The sequence below is a fragment of the Necator americanus genome, chromosome X (assembly GCF_031761385.1).
Source record: "Necator americanus strain Aroian chromosome X, whole genome shotgun sequence".
Classification (NCBI taxonomy): Eukaryota; Metazoa; Nematoda; class Chromadorea; order Rhabditida; family Ancylostomatidae; genus Necator; species Necator americanus.
The window spans coordinates 28,255,722-28,281,470 of record NC_087376.1 but is presented as its reverse complement, the minus strand read 5'-3'; the positions used below and the strand labels follow the sequence as shown (position 1 = coordinate 28,281,470).

Genomic DNA, 25,749 nt, shown 5'->3' with positions numbered 1-25,749 from the left:
CTTAATTATTTGTGCTCATCTGTTCATCATCCTTTACCATAGATCACCTCCGAATTCTGTAAAAATGCTAGTGCTTAATGATATTTCTCTTCAAACTAGTCATACTTTTACAGTAATTACATTGAAGTATACATGTCTCGGTTACAAACTTCTTTTATTATTTTTTCTTCGTTGCGTCTCCCAATAGTTGTATCATTTAGGGTGGCATGACCTTTGGATTAGGGTGCGGGTATGTTTTTGAAGAAATTTAGGATTTGCGCTAGGATTTGCTTATTTACATGTACCCTGCTCTGAAGAAGTGCGAGTGCTGCCTCAGATTCTGCTGTGCTAGAAAAAACATTATTTGGGGAGTTTATTGTATGAGAAACATTTATCATTCAAAAACTTACTGTTCGCCTATACAAACTGTACGTTCTATCACTTTTTTCTTTTCTTTTTAACACTTGCCATGACTACTTACTTCGATCTTACCCTTGCGGGGTTTTTTTTTACTTACGCATACATGCGTGCTTGTCTCATGATTTTAAATCATACCAGTGTCTCTGAAGATTCGATTATAAATATTCTATTTGTTGTTCTCGAAGAAATTCAAGAAAATAAACGTAGATTACACTGAGCACGGCATTACAACTTGCAAGGATAAATGCATCCAACCAGAGAGTGCATTATGAAGTTTTCCCAAAATTTTAAAATCGGGATAACTTTCTTATTGCAGCAGCGGATTGATAGGCGCCTACCAGAATTCGGTTTGTTTTTTTTTCAGCTATTCCAAATTTTAACTCCGTTGTGTAATTCTTCATAAATATGTGGTTTGACATCTTTGTATGTCTTAATAATCGAGAGTCGATTATGTGACAAACGTGGAATTTTTCAAAACTGTACTTTAAAGGCATCACCCCACGAACCTAAGGTGGTACGGATTTCAGGTGGAGTATTCTTAAACGGCATAGTAGATCATGGAGAGGGGGTGATTCCGTCCCTTTTTTCTTAATTTCCGCAAAAAAAAAACGGTCCGGAAGATGCGGCGCATGCACAAGGCTGGCGCTCTCCAATCGAACTCTAGAAAATAGCGCACCGGAACACTCGAAGCCGTATCTTCCGGGCCGTTTTTTACGGTAATTAAGAAGAAATGGACGGAATCACCCTTCTCTCCATAGTCTACGTTCCCGTATACGAATACTCCACCTGAAAGCCGTACCACCTCAGATTCGTGGGGTGATGTCTTTAAAAGAGTTATTACGAATAGTATAAAACAACATAGATGCTTGGATATTTGATACCCATCTTCGCTGGATGTCCAGGCCCCATCATCTTTTCCACCCGTTTCTTTCTTTCGCCATCGTCATACACGATGTTCTTATGGTTCGTGACTAGTATTGACGTATCCAGCTGGTCCATCCGTGTAGCGAATACATCACTCCATCTTGTTGGCCAGTTTAGAACCTCTTTGAATCCATTCTAGTGTTCTTTTATTTCATCTGTCATCGATTCTTCTCATAATGTGACCGTTTATGTTTTGCTTTCGGTATATATGTTGGTGGGTCGCGAAGATGGGACATTGCTCTTAATTCAGAGCCGCGAAGAACGGCTAGGGGTTGCAAGGACCGGGTGCTAAGTGCGCTGGTGGAGCTTCAGATGACATTCCTCAAGGGGTCTTTGGGTAGTAGGTAGCTTCTTAGACATGGAAGCGGTGTCTCCTCACGTCTTCGCTGCGTAATGGAGCGCTGGAAGAACTCTCGAGTCGAACAGATGGGCGCGGAGATCTTATTCCGTTAGCTGTTCCGTAGCTTCCCCGACGGGGTGCGAATGCTGCCCCACGCTGCTCTCATCCTTCTATTCAGTTCTTCCTTCAAGTCGTTTTTCATCTTCATAGAACGTCTAGGGTAGACGTATAAATTATGAAGTTTCCACGACTAGGGAGCCTTCAAGTTGTACTCCTCCGTCCTCGCAATAGACGTTCTTCATGAACTGTGCCTTTTTTCGGTTCCGAATGAAGCGAAGGAGGTATAAAACCAATATATTATTATGTCACGCTGAAAACCTTTGTGCTTTATTAAGCAGCATTCTGATCGTCCGGGTAAAGGCGGACTTCAGACTATCTCTGGTTCTCGTTTCGCTTCCCTTCAGTTATGAATACAAGTTAAAAAAAAAAAAACAAGGAACACTTCCTGTAAACTGCTGCCGGTAATGCTTGTTTTCAAACGAAGCTTACTTTGCTCTTTCTTTTTAAAAGAAACATACACATTAATGCAGGGTTTTATCTACAAATGTCTAAGTGTTTAACATTTAGAGAACATCTAGAGGAAAGCTCGATTTCACATCTATATTCCATCTATACCGCAGCAATTTGAAAACATGCTTCCAAGTATTAAACAAAGTTTTCCTCTTTCTACTCGGTAATTAAAATACAGTGCAATCGTGATTTGACAGCATCATCATTCCGATAAAGATAAGAGTGATACGTCAGATTATTAATCTGCAAACTACAATTTAAGAACACACACACGCATACAATGTGACAGACTAAGCTCGTTATTACATTGCATGAAATTGAAAATGCCTGTAAATGTATAAAAGGATAAAGGATAAAGTTTCTGGCGTCAGTCAATCCGCTTCGGATGCGCCCCCACGCTCACTTCAATTCAGAATCGTTTGAGGTTTACGAACGTGTATCTGGCCTATACAATGACTTGCGGTGGCTAGCCGATGTGTCAAGTCAGTATTTTTGTCCTCCCAGACAAGTCCGGTACCAATTTATCGACCCGGAAGGATGAAAGGCTTGGTGAGCACTAGGGCGGATTCGAACCTCCGATCGATCGTGCAAGAAGCGGAACCTCTAACCGCTACACCACACCCCTTAATAAAAGTTTTGACTGCTAACGAAATTCCCCCGAATTTCCACAGGATGAACTCGCTCCAAGTCTGAAAGCAGAAATGCCTGGATAAGACTCGCTATCCAGTGAAAATGTGAGCTTTTCTTCTGGAATATTAATAATTCATATGAGCTTATACTCTCTTTATCTTTTTACGTAATAGTGACTATCAACGATTAGAAACCCTTCTTGGAGGGAAAAGCTCTATAAATTTGGATTTATCAAGATTAGAGCACATTTTAGAATTAGGGCATATTTTAAGTCACCCACTGCGAATAACCTCATTGGTTTGGCAGTGGAAAGTAACTTCTTCAACTTACTTAGTGTTTTACGTCCATAATGCGGAGACGATCCTTTAAAAAAAAACGATTACAAAAAACTGAGAGAGTAAAAATGTTAATTTTGTTTGAACTGATATTCCCTGAGTTATTATTTATGTATCACTTATTTATCTATTTCATTTAGGGTTTATCAAGAACATTGATACCGACTCGATCGAGAACTTTACCAATCATCGTTGTTCGGCTTACAGATTTTTCATCTATTTGCGAACGTAAAAGTTGTTAAGTCTTTAGTAAGTATTCGAGGGTCTCCTAAATAGCTCTTTATGAGAAGAGATATGGATAGAGATCTCTATTTGCAAGTAAACGTTACATACTTTGGATGTCCTGACAAATTAAAAAAAGGACTTGAAAAAGGGATCCACATCCAGTGCTCTGTACGTATTATGTCTTTCAACAAACCATTGATGTAATAAGGTAGTCCATAGAAAGTAGTCACCACTATGAAATTGTACAATTGTAAATTTTGCAATTTTAACTTCCATTTATAGACTGCTGTTCTTCTATTTGTTTTTATTTCATTTGTAGACTTTCATCACTTCTCCTATTTTGTGACAGGTGCTGAGCATGACTTTATCATGAATATTTTTTTTCAACAACGGCTATATTTAGTGAAGAGCGAATGGAGTGTGCGGTATCATCGATGTCAAATTCTCATTAGTAATGAAATTAAGTTATTCATCGATGACAATGAGAACAATATCAAGGGCCATTCAGATGATTCTAAATATCACCACATAAAACATCAATCATATTTTTGAATCGTGTGCTGAGAAAATGTGCAAAGTCCGTAGATGAATCGGAATGATATGACTGTTCCTAAGAAATTGTACTGTAATGTCAGCGATGATAATCGTTGATATAAAGGTCATTTTAAGAATAGCACATTATACAGAGAAATGTGAACACAAACGTTAGAGTTCTATTTTTGTTCTGCGTAGGTGTTCGCTCAGTCATGCGACAATAATTGAACGATTTCGACTCGTATTTCATATTCGCCGAGGTAGAAACATAGAAAGACCATGATATCTGTGCAATGTAAAAATGTATAAATAAGTGTAATCAGAAAAATATTTGAAATATATGGAAGAAGTGATGTAATAAAAGAAAGTAGAAAAATTCTTATGGGTCGGAACTGATAAAGAAAAAGAAACTTTTCCCTAATTTATCCTAGATTCAACCTGGATTATTCATTGAGCTCGTCTAACTGTATACATATAAGCGTAGGCACAAAATGTCTTCAACCGGATGACCGCAGCGCGTCTGTTCCACTCTCGCACATAATCTCTCTTTCTTATACCGTGTTCCGATAATTTCGCGTCGCGATCACAATCGTCAATACCGACTTCAGTAGTGATTAAGAAAGCGAGAAAGTGTTTTTTTCTGTAGAAAATGGTCCCTGACGAAGTGTTTAGCCCTAGTTTCACATTAAGCGCCTCTACATATGTGACGGGATTTCCGTGTATTTACCGAGCATAGCCGCTTGTATATAGCATGTGGTTTGAGCAACTTCAAGTTATAAAAACAAATATTTTTAATGTGACAAGTAGTATTTGTATCACTGTAGTATTTATGTCATTTGACATTTGTCAAATTCATGGAGTTTCCCTTATGCATTTTCCATTTCTAACATAAATATGAGGAATGTCAAATGATTCCTTATTGGGATTGATTGATATCGTTCAGCTTGATCAGTAATATCAATTGGTTTATCGTTTTCTCCAAGAAGACGAGAGAAGTGATATGTCATTCCTTTATTTTGAAGCGGCATTTCTTTCGTAGGAGTGGTTTTTATTAAAATGCTGAAAGAGCTATGTAAGGACACTTTAAATTTAATAATGATTTCAAAAGAAATCCAGAAGGTCACTCCTTGATGAGTGGATCTATGCGATGCATTGTGGCATTTGACGACCTAAATAAAACAATTAACAACTAATTTCTTCGACGAAGAACTGTTCAAAGAATATTTCGAGTTCATATTATTGTTTTGGGATAGAATGAGGTTATCTAGATGTCACCCCGTTACCAGCTACAATGAGATGTCTTGTTTATCACTTGATATCTTTCTGGACGTGTCATTCATTTCAAAAATGATGTCATTTCTGTTGACGTATATTTTTTATTGTGCTCACCTACGATTTCTGCTACATGTAGCTGTCAGTCAAAGAAGTAGAGAATCGTTACAGAGCTCATTTTTATGACAAATTTGCAAGATGTTCTACGGAAAGTGAATATCCGCATACTGTTCAAAAAAATCTACACATAACGTTTAGAAACCGGGTCCTTCTTCCATCAGTTTTAATCGAAAGAGTTTTTTCGGTCTCAACAAACTAATTATTCCAGTTTATCTCCTACTTTTTCAATTATAGAGAATAAGGAATAAGGCAAAAGGAGAAAAATAAGGATTACAAAAATTTCTCTCCTGTATCTAAGTTATTGGGCGAGTGTAGTGTAACGGTTAGAGGAGCGGTTAGAGGTTCCGCTTCCTGCACGATCGATCGGAGGTTCGAATCCGTTCTAGTGCTCACCATGCCTTTGATCCCTCAGGGGTCGATAAATTGGTACCAGACTTGTCTGGGAGGATAAAAGCACTGACTTGACACATCGGCTAGCCACCGCAACTCATTGAATAGGCCAGTTACACGTTCGTAAACCTCAAGCGACTCTGAATTGAAGTGAACAAGGGTCGCATCCCGTGCGGATTGATTAACGCCAGAAACTTTAACTTCAAGTTTTATCTAAGTTATTCAGGTTCTTATAATTTGGCATTTAGTAATTGCTTATTATTATGTGCTGTGAGAGCATTTGCAGCAACACATGTGTACTATTGCTTTTTTTGAATAGGTATATCGAAGGATTCACATCTGAAGGTATTGTTTGTGGGTGATCGGCCACACACACTCATATTTCGTGCACAATAGCTTCACACAATATTTTTGGAGGATTCTTTTACGGATTTGATAATTTCTCATTTGAAAACAAGACATGTCATTCCAAACACGGATTTTTTTCCTAGTAAAAACGAAAAGTAAGATGTTCTTCAAAAATTTTAATACGAAATGATTATTGTGTGACAGATAAAGTAATAAATAGGTAGAAGTAAAGAATGGGGCCGTCTATGAAGTAAACAGATGGATCTCATTTATAAGACGTCATAATAAAACAAAGAATGCCCGAAGTATGTATATCTTGAAGGATTAGAAAAAAAAATGGTTGGAAATGAAGATGTCAAGGTACTATGCGCCAGGCTTGAGCACGCGCCGCATCTTCCTGGCCGTTTTTTACGGCGATTAGGAAGAAATGGACGGAATCACCCTCCTCTCCATAATTTAATATCCCGTATACGAATACTTCACCTGAAATCCGTACCACCTCAGATTCATGGGGTGATGCCTTTAACTCCCGTTTGAACGGTTCTCTAGAAACACTTAGCACTGGAATTTTTGCCGCGGTCTGTCGTCTTTCAATTTCGAAAAAATCAAAATCTCTTGAAATTTGTTAGGATGTTGGTCGAAAACGAACGAACGCAATACTTTGATTCACTTTCATTTAGTACGTCACTTCTCTACTCAGCTTCTTGGGGTCTTTTGTTACATCCCGGAATGACGAATGACCTAGGAACCATGTCGTCAATTTCGCTTCAGTCGCTTTGTCTAATATAGTGTGTGAAGATGTATAAAAAGATGCACTTACATGAAGATGCAACAAGGAGTAGAACACAGGACAACTTTCGACGAATTTCCCAGTAAGATAAAAAAAATTTCCCTGCCGAGAGATATGGAAGAAGGTTTAATGTAACGGGTTGAAGGATGAGGACAGGACGTGAAAGTGACAGAGTGCAATAGCCTACATCTCTATGATTTTTTTTTCAAATTTCTTCCCCCTAACCGCTTTTTGTTTCGATTTTCATCTTTAAAAGGATGCTATAAGGATTTGTTATTTATGGGTGGACGATTATAGGTGTGAATCTTCGTGGGTCCCACGGAGATCCTAGATATAGGAAGATCAATGAAAAAACAAATCTGTCGAAATTCTACATTTTTGGTTTGGACGATATTATTAACTATAACGAAAATTTCCCGAAAAATTTAACGGGAAATAATAGAATATCTGCACTGTTCTTCAGCGTATTTAATTCCTAGATGTCTTTGTCGTGATACGTTACTAGTACTCTCAACGCGGAACTCCAACAAGTTTAATTTCACCAGTTTTTTTAAAGTTTTGTATGGAAAGGATGGTCTCCTGTATCCACGAAAATGGTGCCAGCTATTCCGGAACACAACTTTCCTGCAGTGTTTTTCTTCTTCTATGAAACATACAGTTGCAAACATCATTTATTGAATGACTCAGAAGCGATAAGAAAGTGATAACGAGAACACAGAATGTGCTAGCAGTGACTGTTGTTTCCATGCGATCCCAGATACGAATAAAAAGTGAAAACAAGTAATTAACTAATTTTTTTCCGGTCGTTCTATTCGATCACCCTGTATAACTGAAGTGCAGGCACATAAGCACATAACAACATATTATGATGAGAGACTGTACATACACATAATAGTATGGCCTCAATAAAATATAGTCAAATGAATAAAAATGAAAAAAAAACAGAGTGAAACAGCGCAGATGGTTTTTGTTTGCCTGTGGCAACCTGTCATTTGAGATCATCTGTCAGCCGAAGTTCATGTAGTTTTTTGGTATGACGTTAGAAGGCACTTAATGCTTTCATTAGCAAGTCGTTACGTCGCCTCCGCTCTTCCTCTCGGCGCTCTTTGTCGATCTGTTCAATGCTGTCTTGAGGATCTTCCAATTTCAGATATACATAGATCTAAAAAATTATGCAACTGATCATGTTATTATGTATGTGCATTATGTTGTTATTTTTGAACCGTATTATATTTTAGGATGTGGTCACTGTAATACATCTTTCTATGTTGTAAAAGAAAAACATTCATTGCTCTGGATTTATTCGCTGTTTATTTGCTACATATTAATGATCTTAGTTTTTCTATAAGCCCATACGTTCTTTTATCTGCAATCATTCCACGTTTTCCGGATTGAAGGTTGCAGTTCGTGGTCATGCAACGCAGAATTCAAAATGCGAAGTACACGGGACTGTCTGACAGTCGAATCAGCGTGCGATAAACTAGAATTGTCGTGAGAAAGGTTCTTGCAAAGGTTTGTGCAATAGATAAACATGTCGGGAAAGGAGATAATACCGGAAGTTATGACTCATCGACTCTGAACGGAAGTTGGAATCATATAGTACATGAAAAAAAACTGCTAACTCCATACTTCCAGTCTTATTCCTCCAGAATTTACTTCTAGAAAGAAGAATGTATTATAAGCATGGCTTTCTCGGAAATTTCCCCCTTTCAGGAACAGCACAGATCTAATATAAGAGGTGAAGCAACTGAATTGATTGCAGTGGTCAAATCAAACGACTTGAATTGTAATAAACAAAATAAGAGATTCCCCCTCCAAAAAAAAGAGCTTGTTTCAAAAAAAGAATCCGTAGATTTTGCCAAATAGAAATTTTCTCGACCGACTTATCACGTGAACACTGCAAGAGCGCGTTTGAAAGTACAGGTTATACTTTAGCGAAAACAACCAGCCGATAACCTGTATTCGATTGTCGCAAATGGAAACATGGCGCAAACGCATAACGCTACATAAAAAGGTAGAGGTGGTAACAATTTTTCTGGAATTCGCTGATCACAGCTTAAAAAGCGGACTTCTCAGGCGAATTTGACAAAAATAACAGCTGCTTTTTTTTCGGAGATGTCAAATTCCTTGGAGGGATTATGATAGTTTTTCCCTCTGAAGGTGAATTCCGCACAATTAAGACTGAAACGATGGTTTTAGAGCGTGGACAGTTTCGTTGGGATTCGAACGTACTGAACTAGGGTCTGAGTCGCAGAACTGCTGTGCTTATCAGCTGTTGTGAAATATGACCTGGTTTGGTGACGAAAAAGTCGTAAGTGCTGGGAAGAAAACTTGGTCTGGACGATGAAAATGAAAATAATCAGAGCAAAAATTACCTGGAAGATAACAACAGCAGCGAATAATAAGCATACAATAGTGATCTCTTTTGCGGATGGCATTTGTGGATGCACAGGGGCAGACGTGGATTCGACTGGTACAAACATACAGTCGCGTAGTTCTGTATGAACAGCCGGTTATAGAATCGTTGTGATGTACGAATCAATGTTAAATGCCAACTTGGATTAGCATTTCGAGCATGAAACAGACGTATGTACATGGTTATTTGTAGTTTAACGAGAAGTAGTAGAGGTAGCAATGATTATTCTATGGATTGAACGCTAGTTCCAGAAAACGAAAAACATACATGCATTCAAGAGAAGCGATAGTAGTTTATGTACATATATGCACTATCACATGTGGCCGTAATTTTCAACACATGCATACATTTTTATCGTGACGATTCACATTCGAATGATCCGAGTGAATGGGCGATATCAACCGAGACCACCGACAAACCGTCTATTGTGCGAGAGTGTGTGCATCAGTTACCATCGGATGAGTCATTGCGTGGAGAAAACCACCCACAACATAGATATAAAATCGTGATAAAGAATAGACGAATTGCTATAACATCTATAGAATGTTTTATACAATTTTTTCAGTATATAAGAATATTTCCCCATATATCAGTAAGGGTTTTTAGAAATCTTACGAAATTTTGAGACAATAACTTGAATTTGATAATAACGTTGGTACAAAGTTACTTCTATAAACTAGATTGAAACTAAATTGTTGCAAAAAAATCATCTATTGTCGTAGAAGGATAGTGAAACTGGGAGATCAGGTCCATATTTAATGCGGTTCTATGCAAGAAACATACAGGAAAATGGAAAAAAAAAATCGAAGAGATAAAGGTAGAACTTTAAAATTTTCTAGAAAATGTGAAATAAAATTACGATATTTAACTCTTTTGAAATACTCTCTGGAGAAATCGATTGAATGGATTTTTTGAAAAAAGGAAAGCTCATTCGCTACTCTACTTAGTAGGGTTATCAAAAGTGAAGGGAGAAATTCGTAAATTTTTTTATTTTTCCAAGTACTCATAGCAATGATGAGGACGAAAGAGAATTAATCAGCACCCTAGTTCAATCATTAAGCGACAAAACAGATGCAATAAAAGTTCTTCTATTCAAAACGATACACATTTGAGGATTGACATGTTTGTATATACTAGTCCGTAAAATTCTACTTTAAGCATATATCACCTGAAGAGCAGCATGCACCAATCGCACACTCTATCAAAATTCTGAAAGGAACTGTTAAAAAAAAGTGGTTAACGAATGTTGATAACAGCAGCCAACTTCTTACGAGTAGAACAAGAAGATTTTCGAGAAGAAATATTTAGTTTTTATTGCAATCGTATCCCAAATGTTGCGCTTATAAAAACGATAAAACTCGAGTTTTTATGAGACATGTAAGCAGTGTCCCTTCATTCCCGGAAATTAGATGTTGAAATGTTCGAATACCGACTACAGAAAAAAAGATCCGAAAAAGTGTGCGCTGGTCATGGGTAGCCGTGCAAACTCGGCAGCAAACGTGCACTTATGCTGCTGAAGGTGTGATATTTGAAAGAAAACGTTGAACGATGGTCATGGTTCATCACACAACCTCCTTATTCATGCATCATTGCAGATATTTCGTTGCAAGGCAAATACATGTGAATCAGCCTACGAAAACAGGAACGAAAAAAAACATCAAGGTGTTAGTTGTTCGTTAACTTCCACTAAGGTACTTCCTAGTCCTCATGAATGTCACGTACTCACCATCTCTAAATGGTTGTTCTAGTACATGAAAGAGGAAAAGTTATAAAGAAGAAAAATGGGAAGAAATAGTGGGATTTAGGAATTATCCACGAGGCGTTGACCGTTCGAATGAAGTTTTGAAGTGTTATTTTAACACCAGATTATAAATTAATGGCCTAGAACGAAGATGAAAAAGATTGTAGCTCTTTTTGTGATCACTACATTGTAAATGCATTATAATAGAGAGGAAATTATGCTCTCAAAAATTCCATTACCACTTATAATAGAGCCACTATAAGAAACGATTCAAAAAATAGTACAAGAACCTAGATTTAGATATTTTAGACCTGTTATTTCAAACCAATTTTACAGAAATCTATTAAAAATATTCTTCGAGTATAAATTTACATATAAAACGGTCGATTATCATTGTTTGATAAATTTCTTTCTAAAAAAATATTTAAAGTTTCAAAATGTTGTCATCGCTTGATTAAATGATTTTACAAATCATTTGATTATTGGTTATTTATTCGTTTTTACTATTTTTCAAATTTTCAATAATAATCGGTGGTGCTTTTTTTTTTGATAGGATCAAGTGTGGATGGAGATAACAGTAATGATTGATAATGGTGATAAAAATATGAATCAAGTAATGATTTCTGGACACCAAATTCGTGAAGGAATAACACGAGACAAATGAATGTGCTATGTTACAGTTTATGGCGCACTTTAACAGTGGTTCCACACCTCTGTACTGGTTTCGGGCGAGAACGTGGAAGTTACGAGGTTCGTCACCGCTGTGAACTCTAATTAGGTTAAGGGTGATGTACTGTCTATCTTACTGAAACAATTAAAAGTTTGATTTCGAAGAAATGAAACTGTTTTTAAAGGTTTTTCTTTTGAAGATTCGTGGGAAGAAGGTGAAAAGTTTTCTCATTTTCAAAAAAATTGCTGAATAAAAAAGAAAAAGAAACTATCTGAACACTATAGAACAACCAATACGAGCTGTATAGATAGCGAGTATACAGAATTATATCAGGAACCGATAAACAATGGAGCTAAAATTCGAGATTTGGCCGACCGACAGCATCTTGTTGCAGTTTCACCTATATATCCATAGGACAAATTAAACTGGAAGCACTTATGCTTTTTGTTGTGCTATTTCAGCACGAGAGAACGTTTATTGCTAAACTAGCGGGGTACTGGTAATAAAAGCAGTAACTTTTTGCTCGCTTTCCAATGAAAACTAGAATTTCTTCAACATCTTCTTCGAAACGCATTACATCGAAAGCCACAATTAGTGGAATGTCCTGACGCAAGAAGTGAAATTAACAACTTCCCCTCATGTATGCATCAATATGGCTGGAATATTTTCTAGCTGACTAGGAAGTTAAATTTTTCCTCACTTTGTACTGATTGAATAAGACAAGTTTTGTTGCCATGTATTGTTCTAAGCAAATTTTCCAAGGAATAAAATATTGAGACATCCGTTTCGCTGCTCGGGATTTTTTAGAACTTTATTCTATTTGATGTGATCGAGCTCAGCAAAATCGTTACATTGCAGTTTTAAATGAGAGCCCCTATGGAATTCTTTTTACTCTTACTTTAAATTCCTTCAAATAATTCCGAAATTCTAACAATTCTAAGTAACAGCAGACAGAAAAAATACGGAAAATGACAATATTTTTTGATTTTATAGAGACATAATTGTCGCCTCTCCTCTTCAATAGATGTATCCATGATCGGCTCGAAATGCTTTTCCCTAATATATATACTTGAAATTAATAAAGAGAGTTGTTTTTTTTTTGCACTCATATCACTGTTAAATATTCTGCAAGTACTCATATGTTACTGATAAGCATCATTTAAAAATCGTTATCTTTTTACATGTGATGTGGACATCATTGGTAATATTCGTAATTATTTCATGCGAAATTCATGCAGTGCTCATAAGCAAGAAATAAATACCTATAAAGTAGAGCTGAAAAAAGCAAGAAAATATGTTAGGGACACAAAGATGAAGAAGAGAGAAGAATGCAGCAGGACTAGTAGAGCAATTCCTTGTACCATTAGTTTTGAGAACTTTTTTTTCGATATGCTGCTCATCCGTTTCATTGCTAGGATTAAACGTATTGCGGAGGCGTCGGTTTCTATTAGTGCTACTGAAAAATGCTGTTGTTTTCTTGTCGAATGAAAGTGTTGTCTTGAATGAACAACCTCGTATGTTTTTATTCTCAGTCAATGAAGAAGTCATTCTTCATTGGCAGACACTTCCTGACATTTGATAGACAAATTTTCAATCGAGAATCTATAGAATAAAGATGGTTTGTGATGAGAAAATGTTGGAATTGACACGGGTAAAAATAACATTTCCTCCTCTATATCTAATAGTTGTAGTGGATGAAGACAAGAGAAACTTGTTCAAGACCAATTTTCAGATGAACGCGTCATAGCACAACAATAATTTGTTTAGTACTAAGGAATCTAGTCGTTTCCGAAGCAAAAAAAAAAGATGCATCAGGAGTTTTCATGATGCAGGGAAGAATCAACAGATAGAGAAGTGAAAATTGCAGCTCAATGAAACGCAGGCACTTCGTTACGATTAGTGAACGTACATTTTTGCAGATCCTTAAAGAGTCAGAAAGACAATAAATTTCAGTGTAATCAACAGTACAACGATAATGTAGATTTATTTCGAAAGTATTGCCATCCGAACATACTGTTTAAAGATAACAAATCCGAGGAAAAAGAATTCAGCAAGGCACTAAAGTACAAAACAGTCACCGAATTCTAACATTGTTCATTTCAGAAGTAATGATCAAAAAACAGATTTTGTTTGCGATGCGAAACGATTCCCAAACCGCAGAGCACAAGAGAAATGTGTGCAGAAGCCGGCTGCTGCAAAATATTGGCATAACACTACTGCACAGATCCACCCTCGCAAATTCCAAGCAATTAGCGGGCAAAGTTTGCTGCACTTGCTTTCATTGTTCCCACTCCAATTAGTTCTGGGAAAAATTCACGAAAAATGGGGATTCAAAAATAACCCTACTAATTTGTGTGCAGAGAACGAATATGTGAAACCTATTCGATCATGGAAAATATGGTTCTTTTTTCAGAAGACGTTTCGATATACATATGACACATTTGCCGCGAGATTTTGAAGTCTTCTCTTCTTCCTTTGCTTTCTTCGCAATCAAAGTGTTAGTAATGAATGTAGAAAACAAAATATGCGAAGAAAAAGATAGCTGAGCCTGTCGTTTTATAACGGCCGTGAGAAATGAATGTATAGCGCTCGCATCGCCCCCTCACACCACAGACGACGAGTAGTCAGTGCTCGCTGACGTAGTTGATTCCCTAGATCAGTTGCGTTCCTTCTAACGATCACCCGCCACGGAGATAGATGGCCAGATAGGAATCTCGAAGAACATCGATGTTTCTAAAGGAAATCTCCGTAACCTGAGTAGGGAACGTTGCAAATACAGGTTGAAAATTCCCTCACCAAATTAATAAAATCTTCGAAGAGTTTTCATATACTCCGGGGGCTGTTCTGCCACCGAATTTTTAATGGTGACCGAATGGCAAAGTTTGCGGTATTTAACGAAATTTAAGCGTGGAACACGGTTCTTCCTAAAAACCCTTGTTCCAAATTTGATACAAAAATTATCGTTATAACGGAGGAATGAAAACTAGAAGACTAACTTCTACAAATAGGACGAAAATAGTGATGTTTTAGGAAAGGAAAGATGGCTGCAGCGATGAAGGACAAGACAGGATCACTGAGGAACACAAAATTGACAGTGTGTCTGTACAAAACGGAATTCAGAATTTGTTTCGCCTTTCCACGTAGAAATATTTCGCCCGATGTCGTTTCGAATCTTTATTTGCACTTTGTGCGTTATACGAATTTTGTTCACACTTTGCTAGGTTATTTTAAGAAACTGAAAGCACAGGAGCTCGATTTCTTCAAAGGTCCTTTTTCGTTAAATCATGCGAAAAAATTATTTTTCCCATTTATGTCTCCAATAATAATAAAATTCAGAAAAAAACGGTTTTTTTGAAATACAAAATAGGAATACGGCACCTTGCAGCAGCGAATAGACTTTTATGCATGTGCGTGCATCAAACTGCAACGAGCTCCTCCTACCGTAGTTGCGGCGCAGCCAGTGAGTGTCAAAATGAATTTGCACGTCCTCGGCGAAAATTTCGTTCCTACTTTTTTGTTTCAGTGTAGAAAGTAGGATGGTAGACAGTTTTTAGAAATGGTTTGAACTATGGCATCTATCGTATGACAAAAAAGACAATTCAAGAATCTTGCGCGGGAAAGAGAAGCGGTTGAGAAAAACAACAACGAGAACAAAGAAAAACTACTGAGAATCGTTTTGTCACCTGGAAGAAAGTCTCTCGATGAGTTTCTACGAGAAAATGACTCTAAAACTAAGAATACAGTGGGAAATAATTATTCAAAAATGTAGAATGTTCTCAGTGAGTAATCTAGGAAAGAATGTAAATTTAGCATAAAAATTTCATAACATGAAGAAAAATGTTATGGAAATCATTGCACTTCACAAGAAAAAACATTTCAGCGAAGTATTTCCTATCAAACGCAGCATTTTAACAAGAAACATATCAAGTGATTACAAATTTCTTGAACTTTTTCTTAAGAGACGAAATGAGGTCGATGACATTAAGGTAACGAGACCCGCGGTCTTCGATTCGTACTCTCAGTCACCTTCATCATTGTTGACAATAATATAGAAAACAATAGAGACACAGTGGAAGACAACATCAGTAAACCGGGCGCCACCACTAAAAATAGCAACCATCACCCCATTATATGCGCAGTCATGTTGTTATCACAATTTCCCCAGAATAAAATAACACCATCTTCAAAAAAGTGAAAGGAAAGAAAAAAAAAAAGAACGCTCTGCATTCAGAACTTTAGATAGCATGCACTTTGTGTCTGTCGGTGGAAATGCAGACGTCGTCCGCGGTTTTTTTTTAATCCTCGAATATTGAACAGTTAAGATAAGCGATTCTAAACATGTTACTGTTGGGTAGCACGTGAATTACCACATGATATTTGCATGTTCAAACAAACTGGTATGCACAATGTTTTTGTAGTTTTTATATCTTTCAGACTGACTGATCGCGGAGTAGACAAGCAATTGTGAAAAACATGATAAAAAGACGATGGAAGTAAATTCTAGACGGTGGTTCCGAATGTGGGATCATTAGGTTTAGAGAGAGGTATGTAATTAAAACATGAAAAATCAGCGAATCTCAGAATACGTGTCCCAGCTGCATCGTCCTCAAAATTTCCGCCAATTCTAGAACTGGACGGACACATATCGATCGCCCAACGTTCGGACTACCCATCAATGCACTATTGACTGCTGGTGATCTACTAATGTTTGATCACCTTAGTGAACGATCTACTTTGTAATGTTGATGTCAAGATGTGTCTGTTGTGTAAGTTGTTTCTGTCCACATGATTCAATCAAATACAGAACGAACTTTTTTCGATGTTTTAAAATGTAGACAAAGTTGCGCGTGAATTACTTAGATAAAAATAAATGCCTTTTCCCAAAATGGATAAACAAATAACAAGTGGCTGTAGGTTTACCGGTACAACAAGAAAGTCAAACAGATGTTTCATATAAGTAGAACATTTTTGTAAAACCTGAGCCCTGAGAATATGTGTCTGAAAATATGGGCGTATGGGATGTAAGTGGAGGAGTTTAACAAAAGAACGAAAGAGTGCATTCTGACAAGGAATTAGAAAATAAGAGAAATAAACATAGCTGGATATCTGCATGAACTAGTTTATCAGTGGTGTAAAACCTTGCTCTGATCGTTGTGGGTGAATTCTGAAGAAGAAAATCGACACGAGCATGAAGAAAAACAGACCCAAAAAAGGGAAGAACAAAAAAGCATTAGAATACAGAAGAAAACCTGCGACTACTCATGAAAAAACTATTTCCTTGTACGCTTGTGGAAGTTATTTTTTTGGAGAGTTCAGCAACACTGGACTAGGAAACAATAATAGGACAAATGATAGAGATAAGATATAAGAAGTCGGGATGTTATTATATTGTGATGTGAATAAGAATGAAACTACTAAACATGCTGGTTCATGTGATGGTCCAACAGTGTTCAGCTGAAGTTGAATGGATGGGTCAAGGTTGCGTTCGTGAATAAATGAGGGAAGCGCCAGTGTTTTGATTGCAAAAATATTGTAGCAATGCTCGGATGGAGAGGGACGAATTCCTTCGCATCTGCGATTGTGAGTTACACCCCCTTAATAACCCCATACACATTTTCTTTCGATACCTGACCTGTAGATCTATTGATCTCCTTCCTACAACTACTTAGTTAAATTGCGATCGATTCTTCAGGAAAGCAAAACTTGAAAGGAAGATGAAACAACGGTAGGAAAATGTTCATATTCATATGAGAATGTTTCCATCATCGACATTCCTTGTTGCGAAAACGTTTTCGCAATTTTAACAATTTCTGCGGTTCATCTAGTTTTCCTCGCTGAATTTCTCAATCCAATTATTTTCTTTTCTTACCATTTTAAAGTCGATTTGTTGGCCCACATAAAGAAAAATGTCGTAATTTTTTTTCAGGATTAAATGAATTTTCAGACGTTACCATCTTGTTTTCAAGGTATGTCCAGTTTTCAAGGGCGATAAATTGCTGATTTGATAAACTGGTTTGATTATTGCAATATTTATGGACAAAAACCTTTACATTATGTGTCAGAAGAGTTCAACGTCCACCTGAAGAATAACAGCACTCGTGAATAGTTTCAAAAAAAAAAAGAGTCCGTCTAAAGAGTCACAAATCTACCAACGAGCTTTCAACTTACGAACAACTTTCAAGTGACTACAATGGTAATATAAGTAAATTTGTCTAACAAGTTAATATCCGACAGATTATCCTTCATACCTACGCACGTAAATTTGATTGCAGTATATTGTATATGCATGTAAAATAATGAATAACGAACTACGAACACTTCGAGTTGCGAGCGGTCGTTTGAGACGTAACTGATTAGTAGGACTGGTGTCTGAATATGAGTTTCTAACTTTTATGCTATTTCAAGGTGCACTGCGTATGAAAATTCTGGGACTGGGCCGGCAGCATTTCAGTAATAACTAGTAGTAGAAATTTATTTGCTTGCATAACAGAAAATTGTGTTTATTTGTTGCTTTATTATGCGTCATTTACAATAACCTGCAGTCATTGTGTCAACTTAGCACCCTCATCCACCCGGGTACGGTACTATGTTGATCCATAAGCGAGATCCATAGGACCACTTTATCGACTACGGAGAAATGGAAGGCTTGCTTGACTTAAATTCATGTTTCATAGAACTAAATCTTTATTTAACGATAGGTATGAAGCGAATATCTCTTCAAAACTGCAAATATGCACCAGCTATTCGCAGTTTTTCTCTTAAATTCACTGGAATTTCATGAAAATTCCGTCCGAAGCAATTACTTATTTGATTCTAAGTAACGGGACACATTTCCTTAAAAAACCCTGCAGTAACTGCAAATATTTACTTATTTTTCTGAAAACACCGAGAGGCGTTTTCGCCAAAGTTTTACACAGGGAAGTCTGATTTTCTATAAACATTCTTTGCTCGAAAATCTTCGATTCTCTGCACTGTCTGCACCATTTCGCTGTAATAATCATTTCGTTCTCTTTCTTTTGCGTCTGCACACAGAAAAAGTTTTACGACTTCACATTCCTTGGTAATTCAACGGGTTGACCATCCATCACAACCGATTTCAAAACATTGAGGGATAGAAAGCAGTTCATCGATGACTTCTAACATAAAACCGCAATGGATTCACGTAGGGAAAAAGAATTCCTTGGACATAAAACTTGAAGACTGATGTACAGAGGTGCTGCAGATATTGGGTCGTTAATATTTAAATTTTGCAAAATGCGTGAAGAGATTTCAAAATGGCTCTTCTTAGAAACCGTTCAAGATCTTTTTCCAATATTTTTGCTTTCTTTGAAGGAAGATTTTCTACTGTATGAATAACCTACTTTAATGTTATTCATCCCATATGTAATTCTGTGAGACGGAAATCGTGAAAATTCCGGTGGTTTACGTGTATAACATTCTTCCAGGAACCACAGCACTGGAGACAATTTGTGGTGTTTGCACTGTGTTTGGCGGAGGTTTCATGAGAATATCCACTGTTCTTATCGGTAGAAAAATACAAAAAGGCTTTCAAGGCAACCTTCAAAAAACGACACTTAAATGTTGATTAGAATGGCCTTAGAGAGGTTTTCGCCGAAAAATGCAGAAACCTCAGAAACCTGTTCAACTCGCGCCGTTCCTTTATAGCAATCCTAGTAGAAGCCATCTCCGAAACCACGTTTGCTGAATCTAACGTCTCCACATATTCTCGAAAAAGTTAGTTCCGATTGAAAAGGGGGAAGTAGGATAAATGGGAGCAGTATTAACTCACTGATGATCGGGAACAACGACGTATAAAAAATTGCATTTGGTAGAATGGCGAGAAGTGCACTTTGAAAAATCTTTCACTATATGTCGCAGACATTAGCCCATTCGACAACTTTTTCTTCAGATTATGGATAACATTTTGGAGAGGAAAGTATCGTGCTAACGAAATTCCAGAAAGCAGTGAGATGGGTCCCATGGCGTCGAATTGATGCGCTATCGCCAGAAAGGGATACAGTGAGATGAGAATGGTCCGACGGTGTCGAATTGGTGCACCGTTGTAACTGTTCAGATACTTCTTGTTGTTATGAAATGAAAACGCGCGACATTCAATTTCCTAAAAGTTACTATTTTTCCAACTTTGTTCTTTTTTGTGCCTTGTATCTATCCGTTATCGCTGAACGTTTTACGCGAAAGAAAGATCAGATTCATTTCTGCACTTGTCATAATTTCACAGAGGTAATCATGGATGAATTGGCCCAATATCCATACCTCTCCATGTTTTCACCTGCTTTACCTGAGGTAGCCATTAGGATCTCTCACAAGAATCTTTGTGCTTCGCACTTTCCACGTGTAGGACTGTAATATCCTGTATTTCAGCTCATAAGCTAGCAACCTAGTCAAAGATTATAATTTTTTTTACTCATAAGTCACAGGTTGAATTATCGAATTCCTGGATTAAGTTTCCTTTGCGGAACCGGAAGCTGTTCTCTTCTCATCTTACAACTCATGTCGCGTCACTTCACCATGTTTATAGGAAACGTTTCCACCGCATAACTCGTCACATTCCGGAGTGGCAGAATCTATTTAGCAAACAAAGGAGTATGCTTCGTTCGAGCAGGGGAAATTCAATCCTCGAAGTTAAGTGTTCAGGGTCATCGTTGATTATGACTGCAGCCAGAAGAAAAGTTAGTCCAACATCATTTTAACATTAGGTCACATTTTTCTCCGACGAGCGATTCAGAGAAAGACCAGAAGGAAATTCAGATTCAATTGCGTTCATTGGTCTTCCTCTCTCTTCCCTATCTCCTTTTTTTGTTTCGCAGTAAATACATCTTTTAAATGGGGATCCTTAGAACCTCCAACCTAATTTGTGAATCTTCGGAACTACACGGAACGTGTCGCATCTATAATATTTATGAAGCTGTTAGAATTCTGTTCACCGAGCTGTAATTCAAGTAAGCAACACCTAAAAGCTGGAAGAAATCGTGGAAACTAATTGTTTCTGAACATAAGAACGAAAATTTCATATTGGTGACTACATAAGGATGAGTTAAGAGAAGTGTGTTATGGCGGAACTCTTCCCGGCTCTATTTCCTAAAAACCGGTCTCGGAAGATGTGCCATCAGCACTTTCTTGTGCTGTGAAGTAGTCTAAATGTAAGTACAATGATCGTGGAGATGAAAAAATGAAGACACATAAGCGCAGAAGTTCAGCACACGTTTTTAAAGGTTGTCCCATTCATCGTAAGCGGAATTCGGCTGATACTCTTCTTCGTTCGACGCCTTTTTCTTCAGAGCAATTTGGTTCTAGAATAAAATAACAATAAGTAAGCACTCTTAACCATAACTGTAAACATTTCACAAGAAAACCCTGCCGTATTTACTCGGTGAACAGAGACATTTTAATAAAATAGAAGTTCAGAGAATTCTTTTCTCTTTTGGAAACTTTGAAGCTTGGTTTCAGCTTGATCTTTCCTTATGCCTAATCAGACTCCTTGTGTAGTGATGTGAACTATTTTTGTTTTGAGATATACCAAGAACATCTGTTTTTCTTTCGAAATGCTTCTACTTTTACTAAGGAGAAAAATCTGTAGGGTACGGAAACGGAAACAGTATGATTTTTACGCTCAAACGTTGAAATTTCGGTTGCAGTCCAGCTATAGATCTTACTGAAATGAAACAACGTGATTTTTATGCCTCTTTTTCCAGTGATGGAATATTATATGTGTTATGAATGCGTAAAAATTTTCATCAAAATCTAGATTTTTTAGTGCTAGATCCAATATTTCTGAGGTCTGCATTGATTAAGAACTATCACCTTTGAAAAAAAAATTCTGTGGAAAAACGACTACTAGAAAATAAAATTAATTGTTTACCTAATTGTCCCACAATCCAAGGACATACCTGTTCTCTCTCGAACTGCCAGCTCTCGAAGTCACGTAGCGTGACTTGAACAAATGATGTCACATAATGCTGTTCCTCTGTACGCTGATACTTTTGAAGCAAATCCAGAGCAAGATCCTTGAGTTCGGCAAGATTCAAAGCCTCACATTCCCCGACTAGCCTGTAATATTGGAAATCGTGTGAACTGAACCAATATGAACCACAGTTTTTACTTCACTTGTTCTTTTATATCTGAGTTAAAATATTCCTTCGTGAGTACCCATATATAATCCGTAACAGTGTAGTCTACAGCTTTTCTGGGTAATTAAACTACCGAAATAAAGGTTGATAGAGAATGTGGCCGATTTTTGTCTGCCAACATCCACAACCTGATTTTTTCATGAATGAAAAAAAACAGATTTGCGCTTTAAGTGTACGTATAGTGTTTTACCAAGTTTCTTAGATCTCATTTCTCAAACATTTTCAAGTAATTTTATATTATATCTGAGCTACTTAAAAACACTAAATTTTAGGTATGTTCATCTCCAGAATGGGTACGATGTGCGTACGAAAGTGACCGATGAAAGAAAGCATCGTGTATGAAACAGGGAAAGATCGCGTGGATGCGCCGCGGTAGTGGAAATCGTTAGTTTGGACTATTTAGAAATCAACAATGCTTCCAAAAAAACGACCGCAAGAAGATCTGCTGGGTTTAGTTCACCTGTCACTTCTGATTAACCAAATTCGAGGACCAGAACTTAGCATGTTCTAATTAATTTGTGCTTTGCTCTCCGAGTAATTATTCTCTAGTAGAAATATTCTCAAAACCATCCTCGCATTAAAAAGGTCTTTATACTTAAGCTCTCATTATTTCTTTTACTCTCTAACTGGTATAGATACTCCAGAACTAATGTCGCGTAATTTTTACAAGTATTTTTGTACCTCACCAGCTTCAACAGTAGAGTAAAATTCTGGCTTGGTTTTCAGGAAGAGTTGAGCAAAAAGACTGATGGCGTTACAGGCTCTACATATTACATTGCTAATTGGAGAGAGTGGTAGTCTGAGTTTTAAGGAGGTATGCTAGCGCAATAGTATTATGAAGGCATTTCAGTGTTTTAGTGTAGATTTACTGTAGCTATAATTTTAGTTAGCTGAGCAAGAAGGTAAAGATAAGCGTCATGGAAAAAAGTGCATAAAAACAGTGAAAACAGCAGGAAATTGGAAACTAAAGAAGAACAAAAAGTAAGAAGAGTAGTAATTAATCAGAGATGCAAACCAGATCGTTTTACTCAGCAGGTTTCTCGCGATACTTTCAAAAGGCTGAGGGACAAAGAAGATGTCGATATTTCAAAAATGTGCTAATATGTGAATAATATGAGGTGTCCGAAGGATATCTTTGCTCCCACTAATTACACTTCTGGATATTGCTCCTCGTGCACTGAATAACACTGATATTACAAGTTTTTTTCCTAAATTATACAAATTCGAACTAATAAGGATGCATATCACGAAACTCACTTAGCTAAATCGTCCGGTTTACTGGGCAAAGCAAGAGATGGTACAAACTTTTCTTTCTTCAGACGTAAATATGCCAAAATGTGGCGAAACGTCTTTGGATCTCGATCCAGATAGTAATTCCCACCCTGAAACATCACTAAAGCTGAGGAGAGAAAAGCACTCCCTTAAAATTTTGATCACTTTGTCCGTTGCTATCGGCTTCACGGTCCCAGGCTTAAACCACTCGGCTAGTTTCGACCGTGGATCTGCCAGCATATCTGTCCTTCGAACCTTAAACTAATACTGTCAGCGAAGAGATATTAAGTTTCAGGAGAAGTCGGCTAATTTTTGAGCGTATTCCTTAATTGCGACCTTCTAACAAAAGCTTGGTCTCAACCTCCTCATAACGCGACCAAATCAAGCAGAACAGAGTGCGTATTATTTCTTGCGATGACGTATTTGGCTGTTTTCCGGTCCCGACTGCATCATATCCGTAATTTTGAGTAAAGATTCACTTGTGTTGTGTTCTTCAAATATTAGCATACGTGCACAAGCTATTGAAGCGCTGTAGGATCTGCTTATTTCCGAAAGGTAGATTTATTCAGATCAGATACTCCATAAATTTGATGTGAACGTTAATTGAAACGAAAAACACCACGAGTTGTAACAGTAATGAACTTTAAATGTATAATTATGTAAAAATGAAAAACAAGCAAGAACCCAAGTAATATATCAGACCTACTTTCATATATATGACGCACAGATTCAATTACATAATGTTAACTAAAATATGCAGAGTTGATAATATGGACGAGTGCAGCGACACTAACTAGGATTCCGGATTACTTTTCAAAAATAACCAGTCATCCTAAAATCAATTCTCAAGTGTGTGTATATGTGTTTATGCGTGCGTGTACGTTTATATACGTTTGAGCGTGATGATCATGTGGGATTCATAGTGAAAACATATTTGGAATTTCTCTGGGTAAAGGACAGAGTGGTACTTCCTCGAAAGTACAGTGAAAAGTTCCTGATTGACAAATTAGAAACTGAATTTTAAAATTAAACAAATTGAATTTTTTACTCAAATAAGCCGTAGGTTTTGAGGGAATAGACGGACTTACGGTGTATTTCTTTCCGCCAACATTTATGTTGAGAATATCGTCCGCGTGGCGACCTCGCGACATTATATGGAAGTTCTGAAAGAAGAAGGAACGTAAGAAAAGCCCTAAATAAGGTAATTACAACTCACGACCGAGTACTAAGCTTCGTTTATGGATAACGAAATGCCCACCTGCGAATCCATTCTTTTACTAGGTAAGTGCTGAGAAAGTGCTGGGTTCCTCCCCTATTCAAATTCGCACACACAACTCAAATTATTCCAGTAATATGAACATGACGGAACTAGAGTGTAATTGTTGGATAAAGGATGGATTAAGGACATACTTCCCAAAAAGAAGCGCTGGGAACCCTCAGTTGTTCTTCTGGTAAAGAACGAAATTTTATTAAGTAACGAACTACGTTTCACCACCTAAATTTTAACAAAGCGGGACATGTTTTCTGAGAGAATTCTCGGAAAAGATGCTCGAGAAGAGAAAATCGAAAAAAAAAATTCGAAATAGGTCTGGATCGGGAAAAAATACTTCCCAAAAATCCTGCTCAGACCATTCATTTAAACATTTCAACTGAAGTATTTGATTTTTCTTTCATTGATATAGTAAGGGCGAATCATTGTTCTCTCATTATTCTTCCGAAAAAGAACTCCTAAGAAAAATCATGTTTGCACGAGAGGAGAGTGAACTCGTCCAAAGGCATATGTGAACAACTTCAATGGACCAATATTAAAAGAATAAGATTGTATAATTTAAGCTAACGCAAGAATAGTAGAATGCGATGGGATAAACATACGAATGAGTTTCAGTGCTACACGCCTCGTTTCACTTGACCACATATTTTGACTTCTATGCACTGCTTATTGCAATTGGAAATTATTGGGTTTTTTTATGTGTCATAATATATGGCGGTTGTTTTAGCCTAGCAATAATTGATGAATGATGGCACTTGAGCTTCCTCTTCCTCTTTTAGACTTACTGGTAGGTAAGATCACTTTTTGTAGGATCTTGCAAATAAAACATAAGCTTCTCCTTTTGCATAGCATGTCCTGTAGTCTTCTGTTTGTAATTCACGATAAAGAGTTCATTCACCTAGCGAGAAACGGGAATGCGTATTCGTAAAGGTGGAATTGCGGAATTTCCTCACTTTTCCATATGAAATTTTACTTATATTTCATTATATTCATTGTAAGACGATAATTTGACGTCTTCTTAGGTTAAAGAGAATTGTCAATAAAAGTGATAGACAGGTTAGGAATAATTATCAAGTATTATTAGCAAGTGAGTTAACAAGTTCGACACTTTCTTCTGATTCACCGATTGTGAGATTTCTTCCCTGGATTCACAATGAACTTTTCTCTGTGCGTGGGTTTGTTTTTTTTAGCAAATAAACACAATGTAGTTGAAATTATTCCTAGAAAAATGAGTTTATCCGAAAGTGACATCTATCACACTTTTTAATTTTGATTTCACTACTACAAAAAGCCAAATGGATAAACAATAATAAAATGTTAAAATTAACTCAAGAGGTGTTTTCTATACGCAATCA

At 37.0% G+C, this 25,749-nt stretch overlaps 3 protein-coding genes across 3 annotated transcripts; all 3 read right to left on the bottom strand.

Annotated features, from left to right (window-relative positions):
- Positions 1 to 7,916: 7,916 nt before the first annotated feature.
- RB195_025761 (uncharacterized protein) lies at positions 7,917 to 9,360 on the bottom strand (the record flags this gene model as incomplete). Its single annotated transcript, XM_013453921.2, has 2 exons — positions 7,917 to 8,039; positions 9,253 to 9,360. 2 exons carry the CDS (start codon positions 9,358 to 9,360, stop codon positions 7,917 to 7,919), a joined length of 231 nt encoding a protein of 76 aa, XP_013309375.1.
- Positions 9,361 to 14,260: 4,900 nt separating this feature from the next.
- RB195_025760 (uncharacterized protein) lies at positions 14,261 to 15,824 on the bottom strand (the record flags this gene model as incomplete). The annotated part of the gene is made up of 3 exons (XM_064214040.1): positions 14,261 to 14,437; positions 14,501 to 14,514; positions 15,731 to 15,824. 3 exons carry the CDS (start codon positions 15,822 to 15,824, stop codon positions 14,261 to 14,263), a joined length of 285 nt encoding a protein of 94 aa, XP_064069921.1.
- Positions 15,825 to 20,931: 5,107 nt separating this feature from the next.
- On the bottom strand, positions 20,932 to 24,275 carry RB195_025759 (uncharacterized protein; the record flags this gene model as incomplete). Its single annotated transcript, XM_013453920.2, has 5 exons — positions 20,932 to 21,015; positions 21,613 to 21,772; positions 23,110 to 23,234; positions 23,290 to 23,379; positions 24,213 to 24,275. 5 exons carry the CDS (start codon positions 24,273 to 24,275, stop codon positions 20,932 to 20,934), a joined length of 522 nt encoding a protein of 173 aa, XP_013309374.2.
- Positions 24,276 to 25,749: the final 1,474 nt, after the last annotated feature.